Source organism: Equus caballus, chromosome 6 (genome assembly GCF_041296265.1).
Source record: "Equus caballus isolate H_3958 breed thoroughbred chromosome 6, TB-T2T, whole genome shotgun sequence".
Lineage (NCBI taxonomy): Eukaryota > Metazoa > Chordata > Mammalia > Perissodactyla > Equidae > Equus > Equus caballus.
This window is the reverse complement of record NC_091689.1, coordinates 7845012-7871640: the sequence shown is the minus strand read 5'-3', so window position 1 is coordinate 7871640 and position 26629 is coordinate 7845012. Positions and strand designations below refer to the sequence as shown.

The window sequence follows — 26629 nt, the reverse complement described above, 5'->3', positions numbered from 1 at the left end:
TGTGTCTCATGTCAATTTAATCCTTAGACCAGCCAGAAGAACCTACAAGGTTAGAGGAAAACGTCTTCCTCTCCACAGCACTTGCACAAACCTGGATGGTACAGCCTGCCACACGCCTATGCTAGATGGTACCCATCTTATGGGAATACCATCATATATGCAGTTTGTCCTTCACAGAAACATTGTTAGGAGACACATGACTGTCAGACATGTTTTCCTTCCTTAATAAAAATGATATTTAACTAGTTATATTGTTCCGCACTTTACCAAATATCATAGACCTATTCCACATCAGTACACATAGATCCATCTCACTTTTTTCAGGGGCGACATAGTGGTCCATGGTAGGATGTATCATGATTTGTTTGGTAATTACCTTATAGATGAATATTTAGGTTCTTGCCATGAGCATCTTTGGGTGTAGGTCTTTGGGAACTTGGATGAGTGTTTTTGTAGCTTCAGTGTGATTTTGCTGGGCCGTATCTGTGGATGTTTAAATTTTGATAAATACTACCACATTGCCCTCCAAAAGGGCTGTACCAGTTTACTCTCCCATCATCAGTTTAGGAAAGGGCCTGTGACCCTACATACTCGTACTCTCTCATATTTGTCTAATATGTTAAAATACTTTCTCCCAGCCTGCGCTATGCTTTGTAACTTTATTTGTGGTGAAGTGGTTGCTGTTCAAATCTTACCTTATCGGATCTCTGCATCAGTTAATCCCACTGACTCCGTTCTCTTCTGGGTCACATTTACTGCTTTACTTTTCAATTCATTCCTCAACTATGGTGGTTCCTTGAGGGTCTGCCTGGGTCCTCTTCTCTACCTGCTCTCCCTAGGCCAGCCCACCAGCCTCCTGGGCTTCAGCCTCCACTCAAATGTGCCAGTGTCTCCTACACCCATGGTTCCCAACTTCTCTCCCAAGCTCAAACTCTTACATGCAATTACCTCCTGAGCTCCCCCCTGAAGTCCCACAGATGTCACCAACTCAACGTGGAGGAAATTGGTCTCATGGAATATTCCTGACGCACGCATTCTTCCTCCCAAGCATCTTCCATTCCGGTCCTCTGTCCCAGCTGGAAACGGGCACACCTCTCATGCTCTCCTTGCTCTTCCTCTCCACAGAGACTATCTCCTTAACCTCCCTCTAGGGTCTCTCCTCCTCCTCCCCTTCACTGACAGGGACAGGCAACACTCCACTGTCTCTCTCCTAAACTGCTGGAATGGCCATGTGATAGCTGTGGAGTCCGGAGCTGGGCTGTCTGAGTTAGGATCCCAGCAATGTCACTTACTGGTTGTAGACTTTTGGGCAAGTTTAGTCACACTGGGTCTCAGTTTCGGCATCTGTAAACGTCTGTATTATAAGCACTAAGAATGGAGCTCGGCCCTGTCGACAGCTACTGCCGCTGCTCGACTCCTATTCTCGGTGCTCTCTGCCTCACGCCTTGCCCTCCTCAATCCACCCTCTATTCTGCTCCCACACCCATCTTCCTACAGGGTGAACCGGGTCATGCCCTTTTCCTCTTACAACCCTTCAAGGACCCCCGTCGCCCTCAGACAGAATCAAACTCCTGACCGGGGCTCCTGGTGGCCCTGTGTACTTCTCCAGCCTCATTTCAGGCTGTGTGGAGAGGCCGGAGCTGGTACTGAATTAACAGTATGCAGATTATGATCTGCTGAATGAGGGCACACAAGCCACGAACTCGGGGTCAGCCAGCAGCTCCCTCGTCATCTGAGCTCCCACTTTGGGGAACTGAAACCCATGGGGTCATTTTGATCGATTAAATACACCCACCCAAAGGAAGCAGAGTCACAAGATTTATTATTTTCAGATCCCAGAAGAGGGTGGGGGGTGCAATGAGACAGGGGAAGGGTAGTCCTCCCTCTCAGTTCGGGCAGCAGGAGACGGAGTGAGCAGCCAGCCTCTACTACATAGAAGGTGGTTGGGACAGTCACTAATCCTTTGTGGGCTCAATTCTAAGTGGCTGTTTTTTTTTTTTAATTAAAAAAATTTTTTTTGAGGAAGATTAGCCCTGAGCTAACATCTGCTGCCAGTCCCCCTCTTTTTGCTGACGAAGACTGGCCCTCAGCTAACATCCGTGCCCATTTTCCTCCACCTTATATGTGGGACGCCTACCACAGCATTGCTTGCCAAGCAGTGCCATGTCCACACCCAGGATCCAAACCGACGAACCCCAGGCCGCCAAAGCGGAACATACAAACTTAACTGCTGTGCCAGCAGGCCCGTAAGTGGCTATTTTTTTTTTTTTTGAGGAAGATTAGCCCTGAGCTAACATTGGCCACCAATCCTCCTCTTTTTGCTGAGGAAGACTGGCCTTGAGCTGACATCCATGCCCATCTTCCTCTACTTTATACGTGGGACGCCTGCTACAACATGGCTTGCCAAGCGGTGCCATGTCCACCCCGGTATCCGAACTGGCTTACCCTGGGCCTCCGAAGGGGAATGTGCAAACTTAACCGCTGCACCACCAGCCGGCCCCCCTAAGTGGCTATTTTAAAAGGTGCCCTGGGAGAAGCAAAGTGGGAACTCATGGCAAAAATCCTAAGCTCAGGTCCTTATGGAAACATCCAGGCTCTGGATGTGAGCAGGGTTGTCATACTGTGAAATGCCTTGGCAGCAACTTGGAAAAACAAAAGTTGTTCCTTAAAAGTCTCAAAAACTCAGAAAAACAAAACTGGTTCCTCTCATCACGCAGGCCACACCCCCTTGGGCCCTTAACTCCAGTCCCAGGGAACCTCTCGCACTTCCCCCAAGAGCTGTTCTGGTTTCCCTTGGGGCCTGGCGGGCATTTTTCTTTTTTCCTTGGAATGTTCTTCCCCACCCTCTCGGTCTGGCCCCCTCTCCCTTTTCCTTCCAGTTCAGCCCAGTTGTCCCCTCTGAGGACTGCGGTCCCATCTCCGTGCTCTCTGCATTCCCAGGGCTCACCTCTATCCGGGCTTTAAGAACGGGTTTCGCAATCATCCGCTTGCTTGGCTGCTTCCTCCCTCCCATTGTGAGGTTCTTAAAAGCAGGGACTATACCTATGTATAATCTCTTTTTCCCCAAACCAACTGCAGTGTCTGGCATATCCTAGGTGTTTAATACCATTTTGTTGAGCACAGTGAGTCGACAAGGTGGGGAAACTGAGGTACGTTGGAGCATCCGAGTGACATCTAACTTAAAGAAATAATTATGTCGCGCAAATTTCCCAGGGCATCCCCAGTCCATGAGCACAGACAAAATCCATCAAACACAATAAACCAGACTGAACTGGCTCAGACCCTGTGTGCCCACGCGGGGCTTCAACCCCCTGCAAAGTGCTCCTCAGGAATTTGGGGGAGTCTATTGGGGGTGTCTCCCACGTGCTCCTCTGGGTGCTGCTGTGCTAGACATGTGCCCTGGTGTCACTGTTGAAGCACTGGCCCCCCTGCAGAACCATGCTCTGTGTTGGGGGGTGGTCTCTGGGGACCCTGTGGAACCTTCTGCTGGAGGGTCGCTGGGGTCTGACGAACTCTTCCAATGTCTTTGTGGGGATTCTGTGCTCTCCATGGGACTTGGTGGGGACTCTTCAGGGGGCAGAGCTAGAGGCTGGTCCTCAGCATTGCCCTTCCATCCCTTCCAACAGGGGAGAAGGTCAAGCTCCCTCTTTCCAGGCCCCTGGTTTCCTTCCGATGAGTTCTCGTCCAGGAGCATCCTGCTTCCTCTCTGAACATAGGCTTCTGCTAGGTCCCCTCTCCCCTGTCAGTTCACCAGGCAGTTCTGAACTGCATGCTGGAGTGCCTGCTAGAATATGACGTCTTCTGCCATAGCAGGAACCCTGCCCTAATGAAAGTATATGAGCAACTCTGACCTTCGGGAAGGGACCGCTGCCCTTTAGGGTAGGGGGATGCTACTGCCCTGGTTGCTCCGGGAGCCCCAGCTCTGCCCCAACCCCCTCCCTCCCCCGCCCCCCACCTTGTTGCTGCCTTTGCTAAGGAGAAGTTCTCACCCGTTCTCCAGAGCAGGAACTATTGTTGCAAAACTCTTGCTCCATGCGATGGTAATGGGATGCAACTCTGGGCGGTCCTGACCCCAAGCAGCAGTCCACAGGCTCTGGTCAGAGCCGCAGGGTTGCCCAACCTCTGCAGAGGCTCTGGCAGTCTGTGTGAGGCACAGGGGATGGGACAGCATGCGTGCGTGTTTGGGACCACAAAGTCCGCCCTGGAGCCCAGGTAGGGCAGCCAATGGCCTTGTCGGAGAGTGGGGCCCAGGCTTCTTCTGAAACAGTATTCTCAGAAGCACCACAACTGAGTGCCTGGTGATTGACACCCAACTTGCATAAGACTCCTTGGGCAGTCAGGAGATACGATTTTGTCCGATGGAGCTACACGGGTCCTCTCCCACTATCTTTACTCAAGTCTCGCTGAGGGAGCACTGCACAGAGAATCCTAGGGTCTCAGGCCCTCCCTCCAGGCGCTCAGGATTGGGGATCGCCATGGTGGTCGGAAGGGAAGGAGAGAGGGCCAAGCCCCACGTCTGTGCCTTCTCCCCTGCCCACCAAAGAGCCGCCCTGGGGAGCAGCTGGGACTCCCACACACTGCGGGCCATTTCGTTCCCAGGTGTTCACCTTGGAGAAGTAAAGGCACATGTCTACACAAAGGACTGTACCCAGATGATTGTAGGAAACTTATTCGTGAGAGCCTCCAATTGGAAACACCCCACAAACGTCCAACAACGGTGAGTGTGTAAGCCACTTGTGGTTTATCCATGCAGAGGAACAGTACCCAACAGTAAAAAGCAACTTGACATACACAACGACATGGCCGAATCTCAGAATGATTATGCTGCAATGAAAGCAGGCAGACAATGGCCAGTGCAGACTGTATGGACCCACTTACATAAAGTTCTAGAAAATGCCAGCTAGTCTCTAGCGACGGCAAGCAGAGAGGTGGTTGCCTGGGGATGGGGACGGGGAGGGGAGGGGGAGACTACAAAAGGCAGAGGAGAGGTCGGGGGGTGCCAGATGTGTTCATTATTTTGAACATGGTGATGGTTTCATGCGTGTATGTTAAAGTCAAAACTCATCAAATTGGACAATTTCTGTGAAGTGTACTGTATGGCGACAGTCCCTCGAGAAAGCTGTTAAAAATGGAACACAACAAAAGCAGACCCTGCCCCGCCCCCCCCCCCCCCCCAGCCGACTCCCGGCAGGAGGCCCCTGAGGGTCGTGAGGGCCGGGCTGGGTGAGGAGGGAACATGGAGGAGAAACATCGGGACCCCTGGGTCTTATTCTTGGTTCAGGACTCAGCCTGAAGGGACTTTAGAGAGGATGGCGCCCAACTCCCTCGCCTTACAGGAAAAGCCGGGGCAGACGAGGGCTTTGCCGGAGTCGCTCCGTTCTTTGGAGGTAGATGCAGGGCTTGGACCCCCAGCTTGCACCTTCCATCTCCACGCCACGGTCCATCCACACACGTGCCTTACATCATCAGCTTCCAGAAGGTAGGACTGCTCAGATCAGAGGGCAGAGAGGGCCGAGTGGAGGGAGCAGAGTGGGCGGTGTGGGGTGGTGGGTCCTGGTCAGACAGCCTGGGCTTCCCCTTTCTGGAAGCACGGTGGGCAGCGGTGCCCCCTCTTCCTGTAGTCCACAGAGCAGGCATGGCAGATGCGGCCTCCGCAGAGCCTGGGGAGCAGAGGAGGGCGGAGTGGGGCACGCGTGTGCACGTCAGGGGGGCCTGGGGAGCAGAGGCTGGCGGAGCGGGGCATGCGTGTGCACGTCACGGGGGCCTAGGGGGCAGAGGTGAGTAGAGTGGGGAACGTGTGTGTTCGTCATGGGGTTCGAGCATCTTCCCATCTGCCTGTCTGTTTCTCTTTTCCCAGCAGAACAGCCCTGGGTCGTTCAGGAAGGTACCCCTTTCCTAAACAGGGGTCCTGAGGCCCCATCCCTCCAGATGCCTCTTACTCCATGGCAGGTCCTCCCCATGGCCCACTTGCCTCTCCCCTGCTGCCCATCCTCCACCTGCTCCCAGAGGAAGCTGAGGGAAGCAGCTTCCTCTGTGCAGAAAATCTCTTCCCAGATGAGAAGCCCATTTACGAGTCTATTCTCGGAAGGGTTACCCAGTCCCATCTTCCAGGAGTCATTCCTCGTTCGACCCCTTCCCCTGTTCTTGTTCATGTCTCTACTAAGTGTTGGGGAGGATGAGTGGCCAGCTTTAGGTGGCCTTTCATAAACCCAGTTCCTGTGTCCCTCTCTTCCCTGGAGTGGGCATGGGGCTGTGGATTGGTGGAAACTGGGCTGTCCCAGAGGAAGGATTCTGTGCCCTACCCCTTACCTGCAGGGGTACCGCCGAGACAGCCGGCCAAAGATCTTGCTACAGCTGACACAGCATCCAGGGGCCAGGGAAGAGAGATGCTGGACCTTCTGCCAAAGGTTGTCTTTCTCTCTGATGGGCAGATGGAGGTGGAGCGAGATGTACCCCCCCACACACAGACAGGAAGACAGAGAGATGGAAATGGCACAGATGGAGAGACAGAGAGAGTGACAGAGGGCGTCACGCAGAGATAAAAAGAGACAGACAGCAGGGCAGAAAGACAGAGACACAGAAATGGAGAGGGAGACAAAGAGGAACAGAGAGAGATGGCACTCAGAGAGCAAGGAAGTTAGGAAGTTGGAGAGGGAGATAGAGACACACAGAGATGTAGAGAGATAAATGGAGAGGGAGAGAGAAAGACACAGGGAAGAAGATGCAGAGACAGACAAGGACAGAGACACAGACAGAGGGAGAGACAAATACAGAGAAAGATGGAGAGATGGAGAAAGGGACATAGCGATGGAGAATAACAGAGAAATGAAGAGACAGTGAGAGACACACAGACGTAAGACATCGGTGAGTCTGCAGTCTCTCTAGGAAGATGGATGGTGACACTGAGGTCCCCTTTGACCAACATAACCTTGACCAGTGATCTAAGAATCTGTTCCTATCCCACCTCCTCCAAGGAGTGCTCCCCGATTGTGGAAGCCCCCAGGGGTTCCTTGCTCCAGACTCCTATAGCATATAATGCCTGTTATCTTTTACTTGGCACTTCGTACAAACTGCTTTGCAGTTACATCTGTGGATGCTCCTGCAAAACCATCTTCACTGTTTTTTTAAGGATGTTTAGGGATGTGAGTTGTTTCGCATTTTAATCAAAATGATGCCTGCACGTGATTTAAAAATCAGCACGGAAGGACTCAGATCAAAAGGCAGGAGACCTTCCCGCTCCTGCCGTTCTCAGCGGCAAACGACTTACATCTTTCAGCTTTTCCTCCTTGATGTTGGCTCCATATTTAAGCAGTATGCTCATGTCCCTCCTTCTTGATTTGTCCAGAGAGCACATCTGCAGAGCTCCTCACGCTGACGTCACAGGACTTAGCTTGTTTATTACCATCCTCCCCCAGTCCTCCCCCTCCCTCCCCGTGGTTATTGCCCTAATTTTGCTTCCTCTCTTGGTTACTCCTGTAGCTTTACAGAATTGACTCACACATTTCTTTCTCAATCCTTCTATCACTATAGATCGTGCCTGATGATGCCATTCTGTAATACGATGCCATATAATCCCTTCTCCCCAGCCCTCCTCCCTCTCCCACCTCCTAACTTGTCATCTATTCCTGCAACATCCAATATGGCAGCCACCAGCCACAGGTGGCTCTTTAAATTGATAGTTAACTTAAAGTTAAAAAAAAAGCTTCAATTCCTCAGTTGCGCCAGCTGCATTTGAAGCAGTCAGTCGCTGCATGTGGCTAGTGGCTACCATATTGGACAGGGCACATATATAGCATCTCCAACTTCACAGAAAGTTCTATCGGGTTCTTTTCTAAACTCAATATTGTTTAGTTGGTAACATTTACTTTTGTTCTATAACATTAACTGTTTTCTGTGCTTTGCCTTTGGGTTGATTCTAACCCTGAAAAAAAAAAAAACCAATGAATAATACTTACATTTTTAGACAATCTATAAGTATATTGCTTCAAGCAGAACCAAGATGTATTCCGTAAGATTACCTTTCTTGGAAATTTTTTATTTTTCTAGGACTTTGTAGTTGCCTTTCTTTGCTCCTTGCATGACTTGCCTTAACATAGCCTAATTGTTCTGCCTCCCGCCCTCCCCACCCCAATTCTTCGTCATATCAAGTATCCTGCTGATTCTGTTTCTCCCCAGAGACCTTCTTCCTGGGCCCTCAATGCTCCTGCTACAGCCTGGATGACTGCTTCCTGGGCTTGCTGCCCACTGGGCATCTTAGAAATTCCCTTTTCTTCTCTCCTGGGCTAGACCTACTGTTTCCTGAATTTCACATCTTCTCCTTTTTTGGCTTACTTCCTTGTTTTTCTTAAGCACATCCTTAATTAACTTCCTAAGAAAAGCTATGTGGGAGGTTAGTTTTCTGTACCCTACCAGTCTGAAGTACGTCCTTCCTCCATCACTTTCCCCACTTGCTTCATCACTTGGCTGGATATAGAATTCTAGGGCAAAGGCAACTTTTCTCAGAACTTGAAAGTATTACACCATTGATTCATAAAATTTGTTGGGTTCTACTTCTTCTGTAAGCGACCCACCTTTTAGGATATTCTCCTTGTCTTTGTTTTACTGAAATTTCACAATGATGTATCTAGATGTGAATTTTTCCTCTCTTTCACTTATTGTGCTGGTCACTCAGTGAAATCTTTAAATCTGAGGATCAGTGTCCATCAGACCATCAGAGCTGGGAAAGTTTCTCCTATTTTCATCTGACAATTTCCTCCATTTTATCGTCTCCTTTTTTGGAGTTCCTGTCAGTTGGAGAAATTATTGGGACTTCTCGATTGGTTCTTCAGGTCTCTAATTATTTCTCTCGCGTCTTCCATTTCTCTGTGATTTTTATCCTACTTTCTGAGAGGCTGCCTCATCTTTTTCTTCCAATCTTAAGTGAATTTTAAATTTTGTCAGCGATCTTTTCAATTTCCGACAACGTTTCTTGTTTTTTGACGGTCACTTTTCACAGTATCTTTTTTCATGGGAGATGGATCTTTGTTTGCTTGTTTATCTTTGTCTTTCCCCTCTATGTTCTAGATTCTTCTCAGGTGTCTGGGGATCCTTGACTGCCACATCATGTTTAGGAAAGAGGTGATACAGGCTGCTGGAGTAGTGGACGGGGCTGGTTGACTCACGGCTTCCCCTTAGGGGGGACTGGGCAGGGAGCTACCTGCCACACCAGACTCTCTGTTATTTGGGGCATCTAACTTTCTTTAGAGAAGGACCTTTCAATTATTTCCCTGAGAGGCAGGCCCCTCACTCTCAGGTGTTCTGCAGGTGGGGAGGCAGGCAGAGAGCAGGGGGGTGTACATTGCTCTGTCTAGTGCCTTTATCAGAAATTGTCCTGATTTCTCCCCGTCATCTCACTTCTGCCATCTGTGTCCTGGCATCTCTGGGCCTTGAAGTTCTAATTCAGGCTAAATCTAGTATGCACTTTCCCATTCATTATCCGGCTTCTGGAAATCAGCCGAGATCTCTGATCTGGGGCTGTCTCCTCCACTTTTCCTTCTTTTAAGTTTTATTCTTTTACAGACATTTTAGTAAGCTCTCAGGGTGGAGAATAGATGTTGTGTGGTCGCTCTGCCATCTTGGTGCAGCGGTCAACTTCCATGGCTTCTGTTTTTCTCCTTTTGCTTAAGGCACTTCTGCAAGGGACGTTAGGTTTTGTAGTTTGGGATCCTGTGATGGATCTCTTCAGTGTGCTAAGAAAAGCATTTGTCTCTCTTGATGAACTAGTGTACTTTCTTTGAATGGACAGTGAAATTTAGGGACCTTCTGTGTTTCTCTTTTTGATCCTGCTGCCAGGATGCTCAGAGCTAAGTTTTAATCCTAACTCTAATCCTGACATTTTAAGAGTATGTATTTTTCATCTTCCATCACATCTTCTGTTTTTCTTGTTCTTTCCAGGTTGGTCTCTCCCTTTTCTCATCCTTAATATCACCTGGGTTTTGTGCAGGAGGATTTAGGCTTAGATGATGGCCCAGCAACCTCCCAGTTCGAATGGAAGCTGGGTACCTGGTCTCCAACTTGCTAGACTGGGTGAAAGGATAACATATGTATGAACTACCTCCCCACCAGGCTGAGGGCCAGGAGCCAGGCCTTATGTGTCTCCTCCAACCCTCAGTGAGCATAGTGGTTTGGAAGGGATCCTGGAACCCAGGACCGCCGAGCCGGGCCAGCCCCCAGGCCAGTGGGCTGAGGAAGATCGCCTCCTGGTTAACCTCCCCCTTCTTCTCCCAATTCCTCCTCAACCCGCAGGCTCCTTCCCCTTCTCTTAGCCTCAGTAGGTGTGTGTGTAAGGAGGGGTGGGTTGGGGTCGGGGCATGCCTGAGTCAGAGGACTCTATGCAGTTTATATGCTGGGTGTTCTTTGCAGCCAAGTCAGCCTCTCTGACCCTCAGTTTCCTCATGTGTGAAATGGAGACAATAGCAGGGGTGGCTAAACGAAGGAGATGAATTAGAATATGTAAAAGGTCCAGACCCCTGCTTGATGGTTGTTCTCAGGGAACAACTATCACTCCTGTGTCTGCGTCCTGTCCTACCGCGTACCCTGCACTCGTGCCGTCCTTACTGAGTCAGTTCCAGCACCCTCCTCTTCAGGGCACGGACCAGGTCCCGCTGCCCACCGAGCTCCTCCTCATGCACGGCGTCCCTCCTGTCGGCCTCCTGCTGCTTCTGCTCCAGCTCGGCCCACAGCCGGGCTCTCTCCTCCTGACACCTGGGACAGGGAGACGAGGTTCTCAGCGGAACAGCTCAGCACTGTGACTGAGCCGGGCTGGGCGGCCCGACTCCGAGTCCCTGCCGGAAGCTGATGGTGCCCCCTGCAGCTGAAGACCACACACACACACACACCCATACACACCGTATACACCATACACACCATACAACACACCACACTCACATATACACACACACCCCACGCATACTCCACACCCCATACCACACATATCACACACCACACACAACACACACATACCATACACACCACACATACACACTCATAACACAAACCTACCATGTACCACACACACATACCACACACACCACACACACACTGTACATACCATACACCCCACACATACTGTACACCCCTACCACACACGATCACATATACACACACTCATAACACAACACGAACATACCGTGTCCCACATACACACACTACACACACACCACACTACATACACACACACCATGCACATCATACACGCTACACATACACAAACACCACAACACACACCGCATACATTTACAACACACTGCACCCACACTTTCACAACACAACACAGCACACACACACACACACACACACACACACACAGACTGAGCACTGTGTGTCCCAACACCCACAGGCTGCCTTCTTACCAACTGTTCAGAGAAATGAAAGCGGGGCCTGGCCTTGCCTGTGCCCTCAGAGGGGACGAGCCAACGTCTCCCTTTCTTGTGTTGCTTTTTTTCTTTTAACATTTCCATTTTAAATGGAATTGTCCTGGAGAGCATGTTCACAGTCATGGTGGCTCCTGGGAGGCGGGGGTGCGTCTGGGAACCAGGCTGGATGGCGGTGCCCAGTTGAACGCAATTTGTTTCGACAGACAAATTGAAACGAATTTCAACAAACAAATGGAAACAAAGTGAAGCGAATGGGGAAGTGGATACCAGACTTGCCCACCGCAGAAGTTCAGGGCCCAGAGGCGCCAGGGCATAGACGGCAGAGCGAGGCCAGGGCAGACCAGGCTGCTCCCAGCAGAAAACAGTGTGGTGTGTGGGGAGACGGGTGAGTGGGGCAGGATTTGGGGGGATTTTAAGAAAGTAGTATTAACATATGGCTTTCTTTTTTTTTCAGATTGGCACCTGAGCTAACAACTGCTGCCAGTCTTCCTTTTTTTTTTTTTCTGCTTTTTCTCCCCTAATCCTCCCAGTGCATAGTTGTATATATTAGTTGTGGCTCTTTCTCGTTGTGGCATGTGGGACGCCGCCCCAGCATGGCCTGACGAGTGGTGCCATGTCCGCACCCGGGATCCGAACCGGCGAAACCCTGGGCCGCCGAAGTGGAGATAGCGATCTTAACCACTTGGCCATGGGGCTGGCCCAAACATATGGCTTTCTTAAATTTCTGTTTGAGTTTGGGCTTGGAACCTCCTCAGTTCGATGTTTCCCTCTTTTTTTGTCTTTCGTGGCTTCCTAGAAGGTTCCAAGAAGTCCACCAGGTGGGAAACAAGAAGACCCCAGCCTCCTGTTCCATCACTCTGATGGGAGGCTGCCACCAGCGCGGGCGCGTCTCATGACGTCCAGACGGGCGTGTGGGGGTGTGTGTGTGCACTCACGTCCCTGGGCTTGAGTGTGTTTGGGGGAAGAAGAAGCTTGTGAGAGGCTTGACAATGAACTGAATTATTAGTTTTTAAAACGCTGCAGGGAAGAAAAGGAGGCGGGCCGTGGACTCAAACCGACAACAGTCAGCTGCCGTCCCCCACGGCCAGGCCCTGCAGCCTTAAGAACGAGCGCTCTCGTGCTCAGGCGTTGGCCAGGGCCGTGTTCTGACTCCGTGAACATTCTGGCCTTTGGTCTCCTCATCTCTTAGTATCAGTATCTCACTTTCCTGAGCCACTTTATCTGACCATGATCTCAGGGTCTCTGGTGTGGCCAATGCAGTTGCTAACATGACCACTGTGCTTAGTGTGTCTTTGTGATGGGAGGGAATATTTATCAAGCACCTACTGTATGCCAATGGCTGTTTAGGCACCTGTGGCTCCTGGTGGAGCTTATAGCGTGTTTGGGCTGGTGGCCAAAAGAAGCAATAGACCCACAGAATCATTAAGCTTAGCGTGAGAGAGGAAGGAGGGGCTGAGACAGATTCGAGAGGGCACTGAGGGAAGTTTTCTTAGACCAGGCGACATGGGAGCAGATCTAAACGATGAGAAGTGAGCCATGTAGAGCCAGGGAAGGGCACATGCAAAGGTCTGCAAGTTGGAAAGAACTGGGCTGCTCTGAGAAACTGAAAGAAGGCTAGTGGGGCTGGAATAGCAAGCATGGCAGGGGATGACGGGGCAGGAGGTGACATGGGAGGTGAGCAGGACCCGATCTGTCCCTCTGTGGCCCCAGGAGGACTGGATCTTTCATCTCAGTGCAATGGGAAGCCATTGCAGTGTTTTAAGCAGGGGGTGACGGACATTCCTAGTGCAGGCGGGGACATGGAAGGCTTTAAAGTCTCCTGAGAACCCACTATGTGACGGGCCCCGAGCTTAGGGCTTTATAGCTTTGTTTCACTTACTTTTTATGAATTTATGGGACAGGTAATACAATCATCATTTTACAGGAAAGAGAAGACAGCTTCAGAGAGGGAGTAACACTTGCCCAGCGTCACACAGCTTGATAAACCGGGCGGGGAGCAGAAACCTGGACGCAGGCCTGTCCAGCTCTAATCTCTTTTTTCTCCCCACACTGTGTCCACGCAGGGCCCTGGTCGCCAGTGGTTTGTGCATCAGGGCTGCGTGGGTGGCAGGTGGGAAAGAGGGATGGATCCTTCTGAGCCCCTGGCCTGCCTCAAATGAGCTCAGAGCTAGCACCCAAGGTGGCATCATTCTGTCACACACTAAGCTTATGGGTCTACTGCTTGTTTTGGCTACAGCCCCAAACACACTATAAGCTCCATCAGGAGCCATAGGCGCCTAAAACAGCCATTGGCATACAGTAGGTGCTTGATAATGTTCCCTCCCTCCACAAAGACACACTAACCACAGTGGTCATGTTAGCACGTGCACTGGCCACGCCAGAGGCCCTGAGATCATGGCAGGTACAGTGGCTCAGGAAAGTGAGATACCAATGCTAAGAGATCTGGTGATGTATGTACAACTTTGTGACCGTGCTAAAACCCACTGAATCGCTATAAAAAAAAATACCAAATAAACATAGATATTTACATTAATTTTTGCTGAGGAAGATTCACCCTGAGCTAACGTCTATGCCAATCTTCCTCCATTTTTTAGTATGTGGGCTGCCAGCACAGCACGGCTGCTAACAGAGCAAGGGAGGTCTGCGCCCGGGAACTGAACCTGGGCCACTGAAGCGAAATACACTGAACTGAACCACTAGGCCACGGGCCGGCCCTAAACATATTTTAACGTTAAAACAAACAGTCTCGTCCTCTCCCTCCTCTGCTCAGAACTCTCAGTGGTTCCCATCTTCCAGTCAAAGCCAAGGTCCTTCTGACGTGATGACCTACTAGGGTCTCCCCTTACCCAGTCGACCTTTTCCTCCTTCATGCCCCAGGGCCATAACAGCCTCTCTGATGTTCCCAGAATCTGCCACGCCCATTCCCACCTCAGGGCCTTTGCTCCCGCTGTTCCCTCTACCTAGAACATTCTTCTACCGCATATCCAAACAGCTTTTACTCAAACATCATCTTTTCAGGGAGCCTTCCCTGGCTGGGCCAGGTTATTGAATTCACTCCCTGACACTTCCCTGCTTTATTTTCCCTCCTTAGAACTTCTCACAATCTGACACTCTGTGTATCTTACTTGTTTATCATATTTATCGACTGCTCCCCCCACTAAGCTCCACGAGGGCAGGAGTTTGGTCTGTCGTCCATGAGAGTGTTTTCAGTACATAGAACAGGCCTGGCCCAGAGTGGGCCCACCGAGCGCTGGTGGAATGACTGAAGGATGGACAGGACAACAGGTGGCAGGACAGAGGTCCAGGAAACAGGAGCTCCCTGAGGTGCAGGGAGCGTCCTGGGGCCGGCGGTCTCCCAGGAGCCTCCAGTGCTCCCTCCAGCCTGCCTTGCTCCCCAGGGAAGGCCCCTGCTCACTTAGGGCCTGAATCATGGGAGTCTTTGCCGACCAAACCATGGGCTGAGCTGAGGGTCTTGTGGGAGGGGTCCCTGAGGGCCTTGGGCCCTGGGCCTCTCTCTGCCTGTAGAGCAGTCAGGAGACGGCCTGGCCCGTGATTCGGTCTGAATCACAGCCACTCAGGCTCTGCTGGGGTCGAGCTAGCACCTCCGGCCCTGGGGCAGGGGTCAGCCATGTGGGAGAGGAAGAGGCAGGCGGAAGACCGACACACGCAGAGAGCCAGCAGAGAGGCACAGAGAGACTCAGTCAGGCCAAGGAAGACCTTTGCACGGCAGAGATATTTAAAAAAATAAACTATGAAAGAGAAACCTGGACACAGGAGACTGAAGGAGAAAGGTAGAGACGAGGACAGCGTGCTCCGGACCCTAGAGGTGAGTGTGACGAGGGGAAGACGAAGAGGCTGGCGGTGAGAGATGCTGGGAGGAGAGACAGAGACCCAAATGTAGGCACTCGGGGTGTTGGCGGAGGGTGGCGTTTAAGCCCCCCGGTTCCAGGTCAGCGGCTGGGGTCGGGCCTCAGCTCCCTGCTACCTGGCTGATGTCAGTGAGTTGTGTAGTGTCTTTGAGACTTAGACCCCTCATCTGTGAAGTGGGGGTCCTCACAGAGCCTATCTTAGGCGGCTGTTATGAGGAAGTCCCAGAACAGTGCCAGGGATGGGGTGGACGCTCGGTGATGACAGTTATTGTGATTATCAAGAGGGTGAAAGACAGACTATGCAACCGGAACAGGAGAACCAGAGACAGACATTAGAAGAGGGAGCCTGAGAGGGAGGGCGGGGCGAGGGTGCCGTGGGCAGGGAGGTGGAGCAGATTGACAGGGAGAGGAGATCCCAGAGGAGGCAGCAGAAAGGGGCAAGAATGAGTGTGGAGGGAAGGGAGGGACCGGAGGCGTAGATCTCTCCTGGGGCTACTCAGGGGGCCAGTGAGGGAGGGGGCTGGCAAGGGTGAGGAGGGGAGGGGAGGGTGGCAGTCCCTGGAAAACAGGAACAATGCCCCACATGCCTCGGCATCCCAAAGCTGTGCCCGCCTGGCCCAGGGCCTGTGCGCGGGGGGTGCTCAGAAGATGCTGGCTGGCGCTGTGCACGTGAGCAGGAGCCAGGGAGCTCTTCCTGTCCCTCAGGCCTCCTGGCTCTCACGCTCGGTTGTGCTGGTGGTTGCCAAGGTTACCTGCCGAGCTGCTCCCGCAGTGCCTCCAGCTCGCCCTCCTGCTCCTTCAGCAGCTGCTCCTGGTGCCGGGCCTCCTCTTTGGTCTTCTGGAGCCCACGTCTGAGGCTCTGGGGGAGGGAGAGGGGAAAGGAAGCTGAAGGAGGAGGGCAGAGACCCCAGCCTGGGGAGTGACCTGGCAAACATCCCCACGAGACCCCAGGCCATGCCAGACAGCCCTTGGCGGAGGGCAAGATGGGGACAGTGCTGGGAGCTGTGATGCTTGGCTCTGCCCCAGGTGAGCCTGGAGCCACCATTTCCTCCTGCAGTGAAAAATCTCAAGGACCTGGAAGCCTCTGGCTAAGGAGGGGGCTGGAGGAAGGCTTGCAAACACTCTCAGGCGACCTCCAGGAGAAGCATCTGCACCAACAGCAACTGGGTGAGATCTGCCTGCAACACCGGAACTTAGATATTGGGCAGAGACCTGCCAATATCGAGGGCTATGGAACTTGAGAACCAGCAACTGCCCCAAAGAACTGTCGGGAAGGGATCTCAAACTCAAATGCCTGCAGGGGCCAGGCAGGTAGAAATGATGAATAAAGTGGGCCTGCTGTGAAGCAATAGGGAGAGGTGGGGACTGTGGGAACTGAAGAACGCATGACTTTCAAAAGGCATCCTCAAATAATAATAGTCTTGTGTGGACCAGTAAAGGTTGATCTCTGGCCGGAATGGCCTCATCTGTGGTCCAGGCTAGAGAGGGGAGAACAGGCAGGCCCAGAACTCAGCTGCTCTCACCTCGACCACGTCCTGCAAGGCTGCCTCTGCTTGTTCCTCCCTCCTGGTCACACTGGTCACGCCTATTTGCTCTTGTGGCTTCTCTGTGGTGGAGCCTTCCTTTGCTTCCAGGCTCTGAAAGACCTGGGGCTTCCCCCAAATGCTAGCCACTTCCCCCTCCTGCCCGCTCGCAGACATTGCGTCCTCTATCGTCCCTCTGGGGCTGGAGCCCAGCAGCCTCTGGACATGACCCCACGCTGCTCCCCCTTCAGGAGTCCCCTCTATTGTTCTCTGACCCTCTGCACTCAGCAGAACCCCTCTGCCCTCATTCTCTGCCCCGATCACTTCCTTCAGAGCCCCCTGGACCCCCTCCCCCTGTCCCCGGATGCTGGGGGTTGAGTTCTCCAGACAGATCCTCATCCTTGGGGCTCTCTTGTCCTGGTCTTGCGGAAGCTCCTCCACCTCTGGTTCCCGTATGCTTTGGGGGGGCCCAAGGCTCCCGGGTTCTCCTCTCTTCTTTTCCAAAAAGGGGGTACAATGTTTGTGTTGCTGTGACCTGGAGAGTCTAGCCAACGGGTCTCCCCTGGGTGCATCTCGCACACAGCTGGCTTGGCTGGCGTGTGGCTCCTCTGGCTGAACTCCTGTGGGGCCTTCACATGTGGCTATCTGCAAAGAAGCCCCAAACCCATTTTCCTCTCAGCACTGCTTCACCGACCTGGTGCAGGGGAGAGGCCACAGCCCAAATCCAATGGGCTTGATCAGTATGTGGATTCCCGGGCCCTCCCACTGGAAATGTTGATTCAGCAGATCTGGGGTGGGGCCCAGGAATCTGAATGCTAGCCACCCCCCAGGGGACCTGAGGCCCCAGCTTTGATCTGGTCAGGGAGCAGCAGAGTCTCTCGATGCCCTTTCCTCCCTCCTTCTCTGCCTTCTCCATCAACCTGGCTTCCCCTAAGTTCCTCCCACGCCTCTCCTCTGATCCTTCCCCCTGAACTTGACTACACCGCATTTCAGTTTTCTCGTCTGCAAAATGGGAATAATAATAGCTGCCTCGTAGGATTGGGTTGAAAGCTTAAACGGACCGACAGCCAGCTAAGAGTCCCCTCTCTCGAGCAACCTTCTCTGGGCTCCCACGTCCCTCTGTCCATGTCTGCATCACTATACTTAACACACTGCCTTGCAATGTCTTCCTTTAGGGTCTGTCTGCCCGAACAGACCTGGCACTCCTTCAGCTCAGAGACTGAGTCCTCATAGTTTCTGTACGTGGTGCCTGGGAGCTGGCAGTGTGGAGCGGGCTTGTGGCCTGCTGACCGCCACAAGCTCCCACTTTCTGAGCATGTAGCCGGGAGCTCTGTGTACATGTAGCTCTGTGCTACCTGTGGGCAGTCTCACACGTCCTCACAACTACCTTGCCAGGCAGGACGAGTAACTTGACCAAGGACACTGGTCAGTAAGGGGTGGAGCTGGGACTTGAACCAGGTGATCCGGGTCTGCAGTCGCTCCGTGAACTGGACTGAGATGCTTGCAAACTGTCCAGCAGAGCTTGTTTCTCCGGTCTATTTCCTACAAGCTTCTGGTCACCCTCCCCAGCACGTCCTCCTCCCCCGGGCCCCAGTGGCTCCTGCAGATGGCACCTGTGGTCCTTCCTCCCCCCAGTATCCCCACCACCTGAGGAATATGAGCCTTCACTTCTGTGGCTCCCCGGTCCCCAGGTCCACACGTTGGGTCAGGGCTCAGTTCCTGCTCAACCTGGGGTCCCAACAGAGATGGAGAAGAGGCAACTCAGAGTGCAGGTCAGGAAGAGGCACCTCCTTGGGGGAATCTCTGGTCTTTCTGGGTCTTCGTCCCTGGGCCCGGCTGGAATTGGAGCAGCAGGACCTGAAGGTGAAAGGGGCAGGGGGACCCTGGGCCTCTCTCCAGTGGTGGTCTTGGTCCTCAGGGGCAGGATATCCTGTTTTTCCAACCATCCATTCATCCCACCATCCTTCCCACCTTCTCCCTCTGCCACCTTCATGCATGCATTCCCTTCTTCATCCATCCATCCATCCCACCCTTCATCCCTCCATGCCTCCATCCCTGCATCCATCCATCCCTCCATTCATCCTTCCATCCCTACATCCCAGCCTCCATCCATCCTTCTAATCCTCCACTCCAACCATCCAACAACTCTCTAGTGAGTGTGTATTCTACGCAGCATCATGGGACATCACGAGATGATTCTGGGAAAAGAGAAGGCTAGGGAGGTGGAGAATCAGCCATTCAGGGAGCAAGAAGGGAGGGAGAAATGGATGAGGCTGGAGGCTGAGAGTTTGGGTGGTAATGGCAGCAGGCATTGAAAAGAGGCTGCAGCCACTCACTCTGAGAACATGGGCCAGGCCCCATCCAGGTCTGGCCGCTGCAGGTCCAAGTCAAAGGCTACCCCATTGAGAGCGTAGAGAGAGTCCAGAATGTCCTCCCGCAGTTCAGGGCACACCAGAGGGCTCCGGGGGCCATACCACTCCCTGTGTTAACAGGGACCAGCACCCTCAGCCTTGGGTGCTGGTGCTATTGCCACCCCCGACCTCCGAGAACCCACCAGCAATGCACACTGTGACGGACGGGTCCCTGGCAGGCTGTGGCCTTAGGGGAGCAGAGGCCGAGCACCATGATGCTGCCAGGACTCCCGGGTTCTAATGTCCCTTCTGCCCTTTCTTCCAGGACTTCCCCTTCAGGACTCTCACTGTGGTCGTCTTTGATATTAACCATCTTTCGGGGGTGTTCACAGGATGAGCAGGAACGCGGCCCCGCAACCCCACCTGGTGAGCTCCGGGTTCAGGAGGCACAGCTGCAGGGTCTCGGCCAGCTGTCCGTGGGCCAGGCAGAAGCGGATGAAGGCCCGGCCTTTTCCCAGGGGGGTCTTCAACTGCAGAGTGCAGGGGGGCGTGATGGGGGTGGCGTCAGGACAGAGGGGGCTCGGCCAGCACAGAGAGAGAGAGAAGATAGGAACGAGTGGTTGATGAGGAAGGTGTCATGGGACTTGAGGCAGGGGGAGGCAGGGGGTGGCTGGAGGGGTGCTGAGGGTGGGGGCTAATGAGCGACAAGACCAGGTGAGGGGGTCCATGTCAGTGGAGCCAGGATAGGGGAGAAGAGGCCTCAGGCAGGCCTGTGTCCTGGCCCCAGAGACAGCTCGTCAAAGCCTGGGGTCAAGGCCCCAACACACAGGCCAGCCTCCCTGCCACCTGGCCCTGGGTACCTTGTCCTGGGAGTGGACAAAGCTGGCTGGCTCCGTGTCCCCACGCTGTTGCGACAGGGACGTGCAGAGAAAGTCCCAGTAGCCCTTCTGAGGCCTCAGGAAGCTCCTCTGCTCTTTCTGGTCAAACTAGCAGCAAGACGAGGGAAAGGAAAGGGTAGAAACACTTCCTGCCAGAACCACCCTTGCATTCCAGCACGCTGATCGGGGACACGGTCCAGGGGAAAGGGCTCGCGCAGACAGACTCAGCTCCAGGTCCCGGCTCTGCTCTTACTGGCTGTGTGGCCAGGAGAAAGCTGCTTGACCTCTCTGAGCCTTCGGTGTTCTCATTCATTCATTCATGCATTCCAGATATACTTATGTGCCAGGCCCTGTTCTAAGCCCTGGAGATACGGCCATGAGCAAACTGACCTCATGGGCTTCCATCTTGGTGGGGGAGACAGACAACCACGAAACTGAATAAGTAAAACATATAGTAGGTTAGGTGGGGCTGACTGCTAAGGAGAAAATAAATCAGGGAAAGGGGAAAAAAAGTGGGTGGTGTGTGCACACATGTGTGTATGTGGGTGTGTGTGAGGTGTGTATTTTTATGTGTTAAAATTTTAGTTTAGGGTGGTTGGAGAAAGCCTCACTGAGGAGGTACTTTTCCAGTCCAGATGTGAAGGAAATGAGAAAGTGTGCCATCTGAATTCCTAGAGGAAGAGCATTCCAGGCAGAGGGAAGAGCACATGCAAAGGCCCTGAGGCAGGCACATTCCTGATGTGCTTTAGGAGGATCCAGGAGGCCAGTGTGACCGGAGTGCAGCAGATGAGGGGCAGACTGGCTGGAGACTCCCACCTGCACACCTCACACACACAAAACTCATGCACACATGCACACTCACACTACACACACAGAGAAGTAGGAAGGGTGTGTGTGTGTCCCTGGGGTTGGGCAGGTCATCAAACACCGCAGGGGTCTGAATGAGGATTACGTAAGGGCGGTGTGGTCAGCGATCAGTAAAAGCTGGTGAGAGTGACAACTGGGGCTCTAGCCAGCAGCAAGGAGGGCCAGCCCCAGGACAGCCGCACCTCTGAACTTCAGTCTTTAGAGCAGGGGGGCCGCCCCAGCCCCACCTCTTATTCCAGGCTACAGGGACAGCCTCCCAGAGTGAGGTTAGCTGTCAGAAGGACTTGACACTGAGGGAGCCGAGGGAGCGTGTGGGGACAATGGGGAGCAGTGGCTCTTCCCTCAGGATCTGGGAGTGCCCTCTTGGTTGGGGTGGAGACGGGGAGAGTAGGAAGGAGAGGGGAGATGGAGGGGAGGGGAGGGGCGGGGCGGGCCCCACCTGCAGCAGGTGCTCCAGGCAGCCACAGAGTCTGTGCAGCTCAGCGCTGGCATCTGTGACCGGCTGCTGCCCAGCCCCGTGGCAATGGAGGATGGCAGAAACGGCGGCTGTGGGGAGGATGGTGGACATCAGACATCAGGTGGCAAGGGCTGAGGGAGACGCCCCAGGACCCCTTGCTGCTCCCCCAGTTCAGTCCCAGCAAATCTGTCAGCACACACTCACCTTTCAGGTCCCTGGTGACCTTGAGGACAGCCCCTTCTTCTGCCATGAGCATTCGAAAAGGATGGGATTCCTTGTGGCTCTGGGAGGTCGGCCAAGGCAGGAGCCTCCACGTTCAGCCTCGATTCTCTCCTTATGCAAAGGAAGGAGCAGAGCTTAGAGAAGGAACGTGGCATCTCCAGGGTCACACAGCGAGTCCACTGGTAGCATGGGACCCCCAGCTCTTTCTGGTAGGCCAGTGTGGGAAGATGAGGGTGTGGCCCCCGCTTAGGGAGCAGCTCCTGAGTGCCAGGCACTGTGCCATGTGCCTGACATCCTTGTCCCATTCAGTCTCCACAATAACCCTAGGAGGCTGTCAACTCCATTTTATACGAGTCAGAGAGGGTAAGACTTTTATCCAATGTCACAAAGCTGTAAGTGGTGAAACTAGAATTTGAATTCAGGTCTGGGTGCCCACAGGGCTCATGTTCTTGGCCCTGACTTGATGGGCGCAGCTCGGTTGGTGCACCTGCCACGTGGACGCTGGGCTGACGGAACGTCATCCCTCTGTCCCGCGGGGAGTCTTGTCAGAGCAGTCACCCGCCTTGAGACACACAGTCATCCTCTCCTGGGCCCCGCCGAGTGGAAAATGTGTGTTCTTTGAGGACAGGGAGGCAGAAGGAAGGCGAGGCCCAGAGCTGGGACAGGGCCAGAAGGCTGGGTGTGTGGGGAGCAGGACGCCCGTTGTAATTCTGCTGTCTTCTCCCAGGGGAGTCAGTCTCTTCTCCCACAATGGGTCCTGGGGCTTGCAGAGGAAGAGAGTGGCTCCTGAGGGCTGGTGGGCTTAAAGCCTGGAGTAAAGGCTGGGTGTGGGGTGGGGAACCCAGGCGTCCTCCCTCCCAGGCTGTGAATTTGGGAGCGGTGAGAGTGAAGAAGCAGTGGGACAAGTGGAGGAAAGGTAAATGGGGGGTGGGGGGGTGGGGATGGTGCTCAGGGAGCACTGAGCTGGGAGTCAAGGGACCGGGGTCTCCATCCCGGACCTGCTACCAACTCACTGTGTGCTCTTGGGCACATCATTTGCCTTTCTTCGGCCTCAGTTTCCCCATCTGTAGACCAAGGAGTTGGAGTGAGGGTCTCTCTAGCCCCTTCCAGCCTAGATCGTCTATGAAACCCAGGGACACCTAGATGAACCTCCTCCTCTCCCTCATCTCTATCCGGGGTTCCCGTGCCCAGCATCCTGGCATCACTCCCTTCTCCAGCCAGCCCCAGCCCCAGGAACCTCCGTGCCACTCACCTGGGAAGGCCTGGATGGTGGGGCATGGAGCGCGGGGCCTGCAGCCTGAGCCCGGGACAGTCCTTCCCAGAGTCTGCAGGCCGGGAAGTGAGTCAGGCCCAGCCCATCACCCTGGAAGGGAAATCCTGCCCACAGGGGGAGGAGTAGAAGGCTGCAGAAGGAAGTGGCAGAGCAGGGCAAGGGCACTGGGGCAGGATGGGGGAGATAGGGGTGGCCCCTCAGGCAGAGCTGGGTACAGACTCACCCAGCGGGGCAGCGGCAAAGGCTGCTCTGCGAATTTCCTTCCCCTTCTCCATACTGTCGCTTGCTCTTGTCTTTCTCCTTTATTGCCACCAGGTGGCACACAGAAACTGTGATGCTGTCTGGCAGATACTTGGCCAGTCGTTACTGTCACTTGGTTGGACTGTGGTGCAGGCCAGGAGGGGAGGACAAGGGTCCCACCTTGTGTCTCTCTCCTCCTCCCCACCGTGGGCTCATGAGGGGTCCTCGTGAGTGCCGGTCAGCCTTGCCATCCTCCAAGGCCTGGTACTCACCCCTAAAAGGAAGACAGTGAAACCACTGGTGATGCTGTATCCAGGGATGGGCCAGGTGGGTTGCCCAGGTGGGCTGCCAGGTAGGCTGTGGCTTTGCTCTGCTGGGGTCTTTCCACCGCCCGGTCCTGTTCGCCTGGGCTGGGACCCCCCAGGGCTAGTACTGGGGGCAGGGAGCAGAGGAGCAGGCAGCTGGGAGTTCTAGTGTTTCACAAACCTCAGGAGCCGCGTGTAAACACTGGAACACGCGGTCCCCAAGCCTGGCTCTGCCCTCCTGCGCAACTCTCCGCCTCCAGGACTTGGTCCCCTCATCAGTCCCTGGTGTCCCCGTCTCCCCGTCCTTCCCTCATTCTCTCTCCTTATCGGCTTCCTGCCTCTCCCACGCGCTGTCGGCCTTCTCGCCCTCGCAGACTAGGCTGATCGCCGCCCCTCCGCGCGCCCCCGCGCCCTCGGGTCTCCCTCCATCGCTGGCTGCGTCCGGGCGCCCGTGTCGCCGCCCCTCGTCCGGCCCCGCACTCCCCGGCTTCCTGGAGCCCCGGGCCCGAGAAGGCTCCGGGCGGGGACGGGCTGGGGGTGTCGCCACCCCTCCCGACGTCAGAGGCGCCCTGGGCCGAGCGGTCGCCAGCGCGGGGGGCGGGCCGGCTCCCGGGGCTCCTGCATCCCCGCCCCGCCCCGGGCCCCGGGCGCCCGGCCGGATGGGCTGCACGGTGAGCCTGGTGTGCTGCGAGGCGCTGGAGCCCGGGGCCCCCGGCGGCCCCCAGCCCCCGGGGAGCCCCCCGGCCCCGGCGCCGGCAGAGTGCCGGGAGCCCGGGGAGTCCGTCCGCGCTGAGAGCAGGCAGCGGCTGCTTCAGGTAGGGCGCTGCGGGGGAGCGGGGGCGCCCCGAGCTCGGGAGCGGGTGGCGGGCAGTCCAGCTCACCTGAGACAGGTAAGGAGCTCAGCCAGGAAAGGGCCGGTCGGCAAAGGCAGGCGGCCTCAGGGGCATGGACTGGCCAGGACCTGGTGTAGGGGCGGTGAGTTAGGCTGAGGTCTCACCTGGGTCTCTTGTGTCCTTGGGAGGAAGGTGAGGGAGGGAGGACCTGACCGCTGGAAGGCCAACAGCTCAGGTGAGCTTTAGGGCTGGGAGAGCTGGGGGAAGGCACTGCCAGACTGAATGTCCTGGGAGCTGGTGTCCCTGTGGACTGTGTGTCCCATGGGCAGCTGTGCCTGTTGTCACTGACCCAGGCTCTGTAGCCGGGAGGGAGGGGGCTGTGTGAGCCAGGGAGGGCCCCACCAGAGTGAGGGCTGAGCTGAGGCTGGTGGGGGCAGCTGGACCCTCCTCCTGCATTCTCTGTTCTGGCCCAGGCTAGGCTGGGGCTGGGAGGTGAGGCAGGTGCTGGTTTTGGATGGGGCATCTGTCCCGGAACCACCAGGCCTGACATAGGTGTGGATCTTGGATTTCTGCGACGAGGAGGAGGAGAAGAAGGGGGAGGAGGAGATAGCTGGGGTCCCTAGGGACTAGATAACTCCAGCGTAGGCCCCCTGCATCATCCCACCTGCCTTCCTGGTGGGGGCTGTGAAGGCGGCATCCTCCTGAGGTTTGTTAGCTATGTGGGGTCTGGATTATGCTGGTCTCGTCCATGCCTCCACCGGGGCACCGGGAGTTTGGGCCACTCAAGCTGTACCCTGCAGCCACATCCCAGCCTCCTCCGCCCTCTTCACTGGGACAGCCAGTGAAGCAGCTGTGTGTGTGTGTGTGTGTGTGTGTGTGTGCAGAGGGGATCCCTCTGCCGCACTTGACGGGACGCCCCTCCGGGGCACGGATATGGCATACTCATGGTTACCTTCCCCAGTGCCAGGTGTGGGGCTGCCCTTAGATACTGAACTCTGTGTCCTTCCCAAGCTCTGACCCGGTCATTCCCACAATGACCGGCCACGGTGAGGGCCAGGCTCAGTGGGGCACAGTTGTGGCCTGAGCCCTCTTGGTGGCTGGTGGCCCAGGTGTGACCCTGATGGAGGCCTGAGCCTCACTTAGGGTCCTGGGGTAGGACAAGGCCTGGGGGTGTCAGCGGGACACCCCAGACTACTGCTTCTCAGTCTTGGCAAAGGGGCAGAGAGTGAAGGTGACATGCAGCACCCCTCGCCTAGGGCCCCTCCAGAGGTTGTTAGGCCTCCTGCCAGACCTCAGAGCCTCTGAACCCTCCTCTGTCCTCGATGGCTTCAGGGGGAGATGAGTTCACAGCTCCCCTCCCTTATCTGTTCCTACCTCAGACCCTTCTAGACTTTACTCTTTCTGTTGGTGGATCTCCTTCATTCCCCCATCTCCCTGACTCCTCCACTCCCTGTGTGGCCAGCTGTGGGGTGGGTCCAGGGGGCTCCCCGGGGGTGGGTGGGCACAGGGTCAGGCAGCCAGGGCTGAGATGGAGGAAGGCTCCAGGGGCACTGGAGGTGGGTGATGAAGGAAGGGGGAGGGGAGTGTGTGCGTGGGTGTGCGACAGCCCCTGGGACAGGAATGGGGACGAGTGTCTGTCTGCATTCGGATGAGCTGGTTTCTGAGCGGCCTCTGGAGAGAGCGGGCACTCGCTGTGAGTCATCCCTGCTTTATCTCGGGTGGAACTCTGTCCTGCCCGAGCCCCCCGCGCCCCTGGCTCTGGCTGCCGTGGGGGAGGTGCACTGGCCGCTCCCTGCCCTTGCCAGGCCCCTCCTTCACAGTGCCCCTCTCGGGAGACTTGAGTGACCCAGGACCGTGCTGCCAGGCAGCCTGCCACTCACCGGAGGAGGCGTTCTACCACGTTCTTGTGGTGGATAGACATCTCTGGGGCGCTCAGTCCCCCTCAGGAGTCAGGGCTTAGAAGCTACTCAGGCATCTGGGCTCCCGGCCAAGGCACTCCCACCCACAGGCCTGCCACCTAGAAGCCACCATCCTGCCACAGACCATGCCCCTCCCCCCCGTTCCACAGGCCCCGCTTCTCTCCTTGGGGCCCAGGCTGCAGCCTCGTCCTCTCCGCTCTGCTCTGGGCCGCCCTCTCTGCCCAGGCCACACTGCCGTCCTCTCCGTGCATGCTGTCCCCACTCACGTCCCCTAAGCAGGCTGTCCTCTGCTCTCGGACCACATTGCCCTCCTGTCTCTGGGGGCCTGTTGTGTCCCCCCAGGTCCCATTGCCCACACTACTCTCCTCCCTGGCCCGAGTTTGTGGCCTGCTCCTCTGCTTTGAGGAGGACGCCCCAGCTCTGAGCCCCTGCCCTGGGTTATTGGAGCCTGGAGGTGTAGTCCTGCAGCCCTCAGGTG

At 55.2% G+C, this 26629-nt stretch overlaps 1 protein-coding gene across 4 annotated transcripts; it reads right to left on the bottom strand.

The window, feature by feature from the left end:
* Nucleotides 1-4718: 4718 nt before the first annotated feature.
* Nucleotides 4719-26166, bottom strand: RUFY4 (RUN and FYVE domain containing 4). 4 transcript variants are annotated; one of them, XM_023642308.2, is made up of 16 exons: nucleotides 26113-26166; nucleotides 23078-23368; nucleotides 22834-22906; nucleotides 22595-22645; nucleotides 22069-22344; nucleotides 21564-21692; nucleotides 21342-21448; nucleotides 20018-20143; nucleotides 19581-19687; nucleotides 19143-19286; nucleotides 18594-18663; nucleotides 16807-17451; nucleotides 16036-16142; nucleotides 10597-10743; nucleotides 6310-6420; nucleotides 4719-5660 (listed from the first exon to the last, which is right to left on the bottom strand). In XM_023642308.2, exons 6-16 carry the CDS (start codon nucleotides 21613-21615, stop codon nucleotides 5558-5560), a joined length of 1719 nt encoding a protein of 572 aa, XP_023498076.2. In that variant the 5' UTR covers nucleotides 21616-21692; nucleotides 22069-22344; nucleotides 22595-22645; nucleotides 22834-22906; nucleotides 23078-23368; nucleotides 26113-26166; the 3' UTR covers nucleotides 4719-5557. The 4 variants fall into 4 exon arrangements, with proteins under 4 accessions (XP_023498076.2, XP_070126585.1, XP_023498078.2 ...); XM_070270484.1 differs by lacking the exons at nucleotides 22069-22344; nucleotides 22595-22645; nucleotides 26113-26166 and adding an exon at nucleotides 23581-23869; XM_023642310.2 differs by lacking the exons at nucleotides 22069-22344; nucleotides 22595-22645; nucleotides 22834-22906; nucleotides 26113-26166 and having other exon boundaries at nucleotides 23078-23216.
* Nucleotides 26167-26629: the final 463 nt, after the last annotated feature.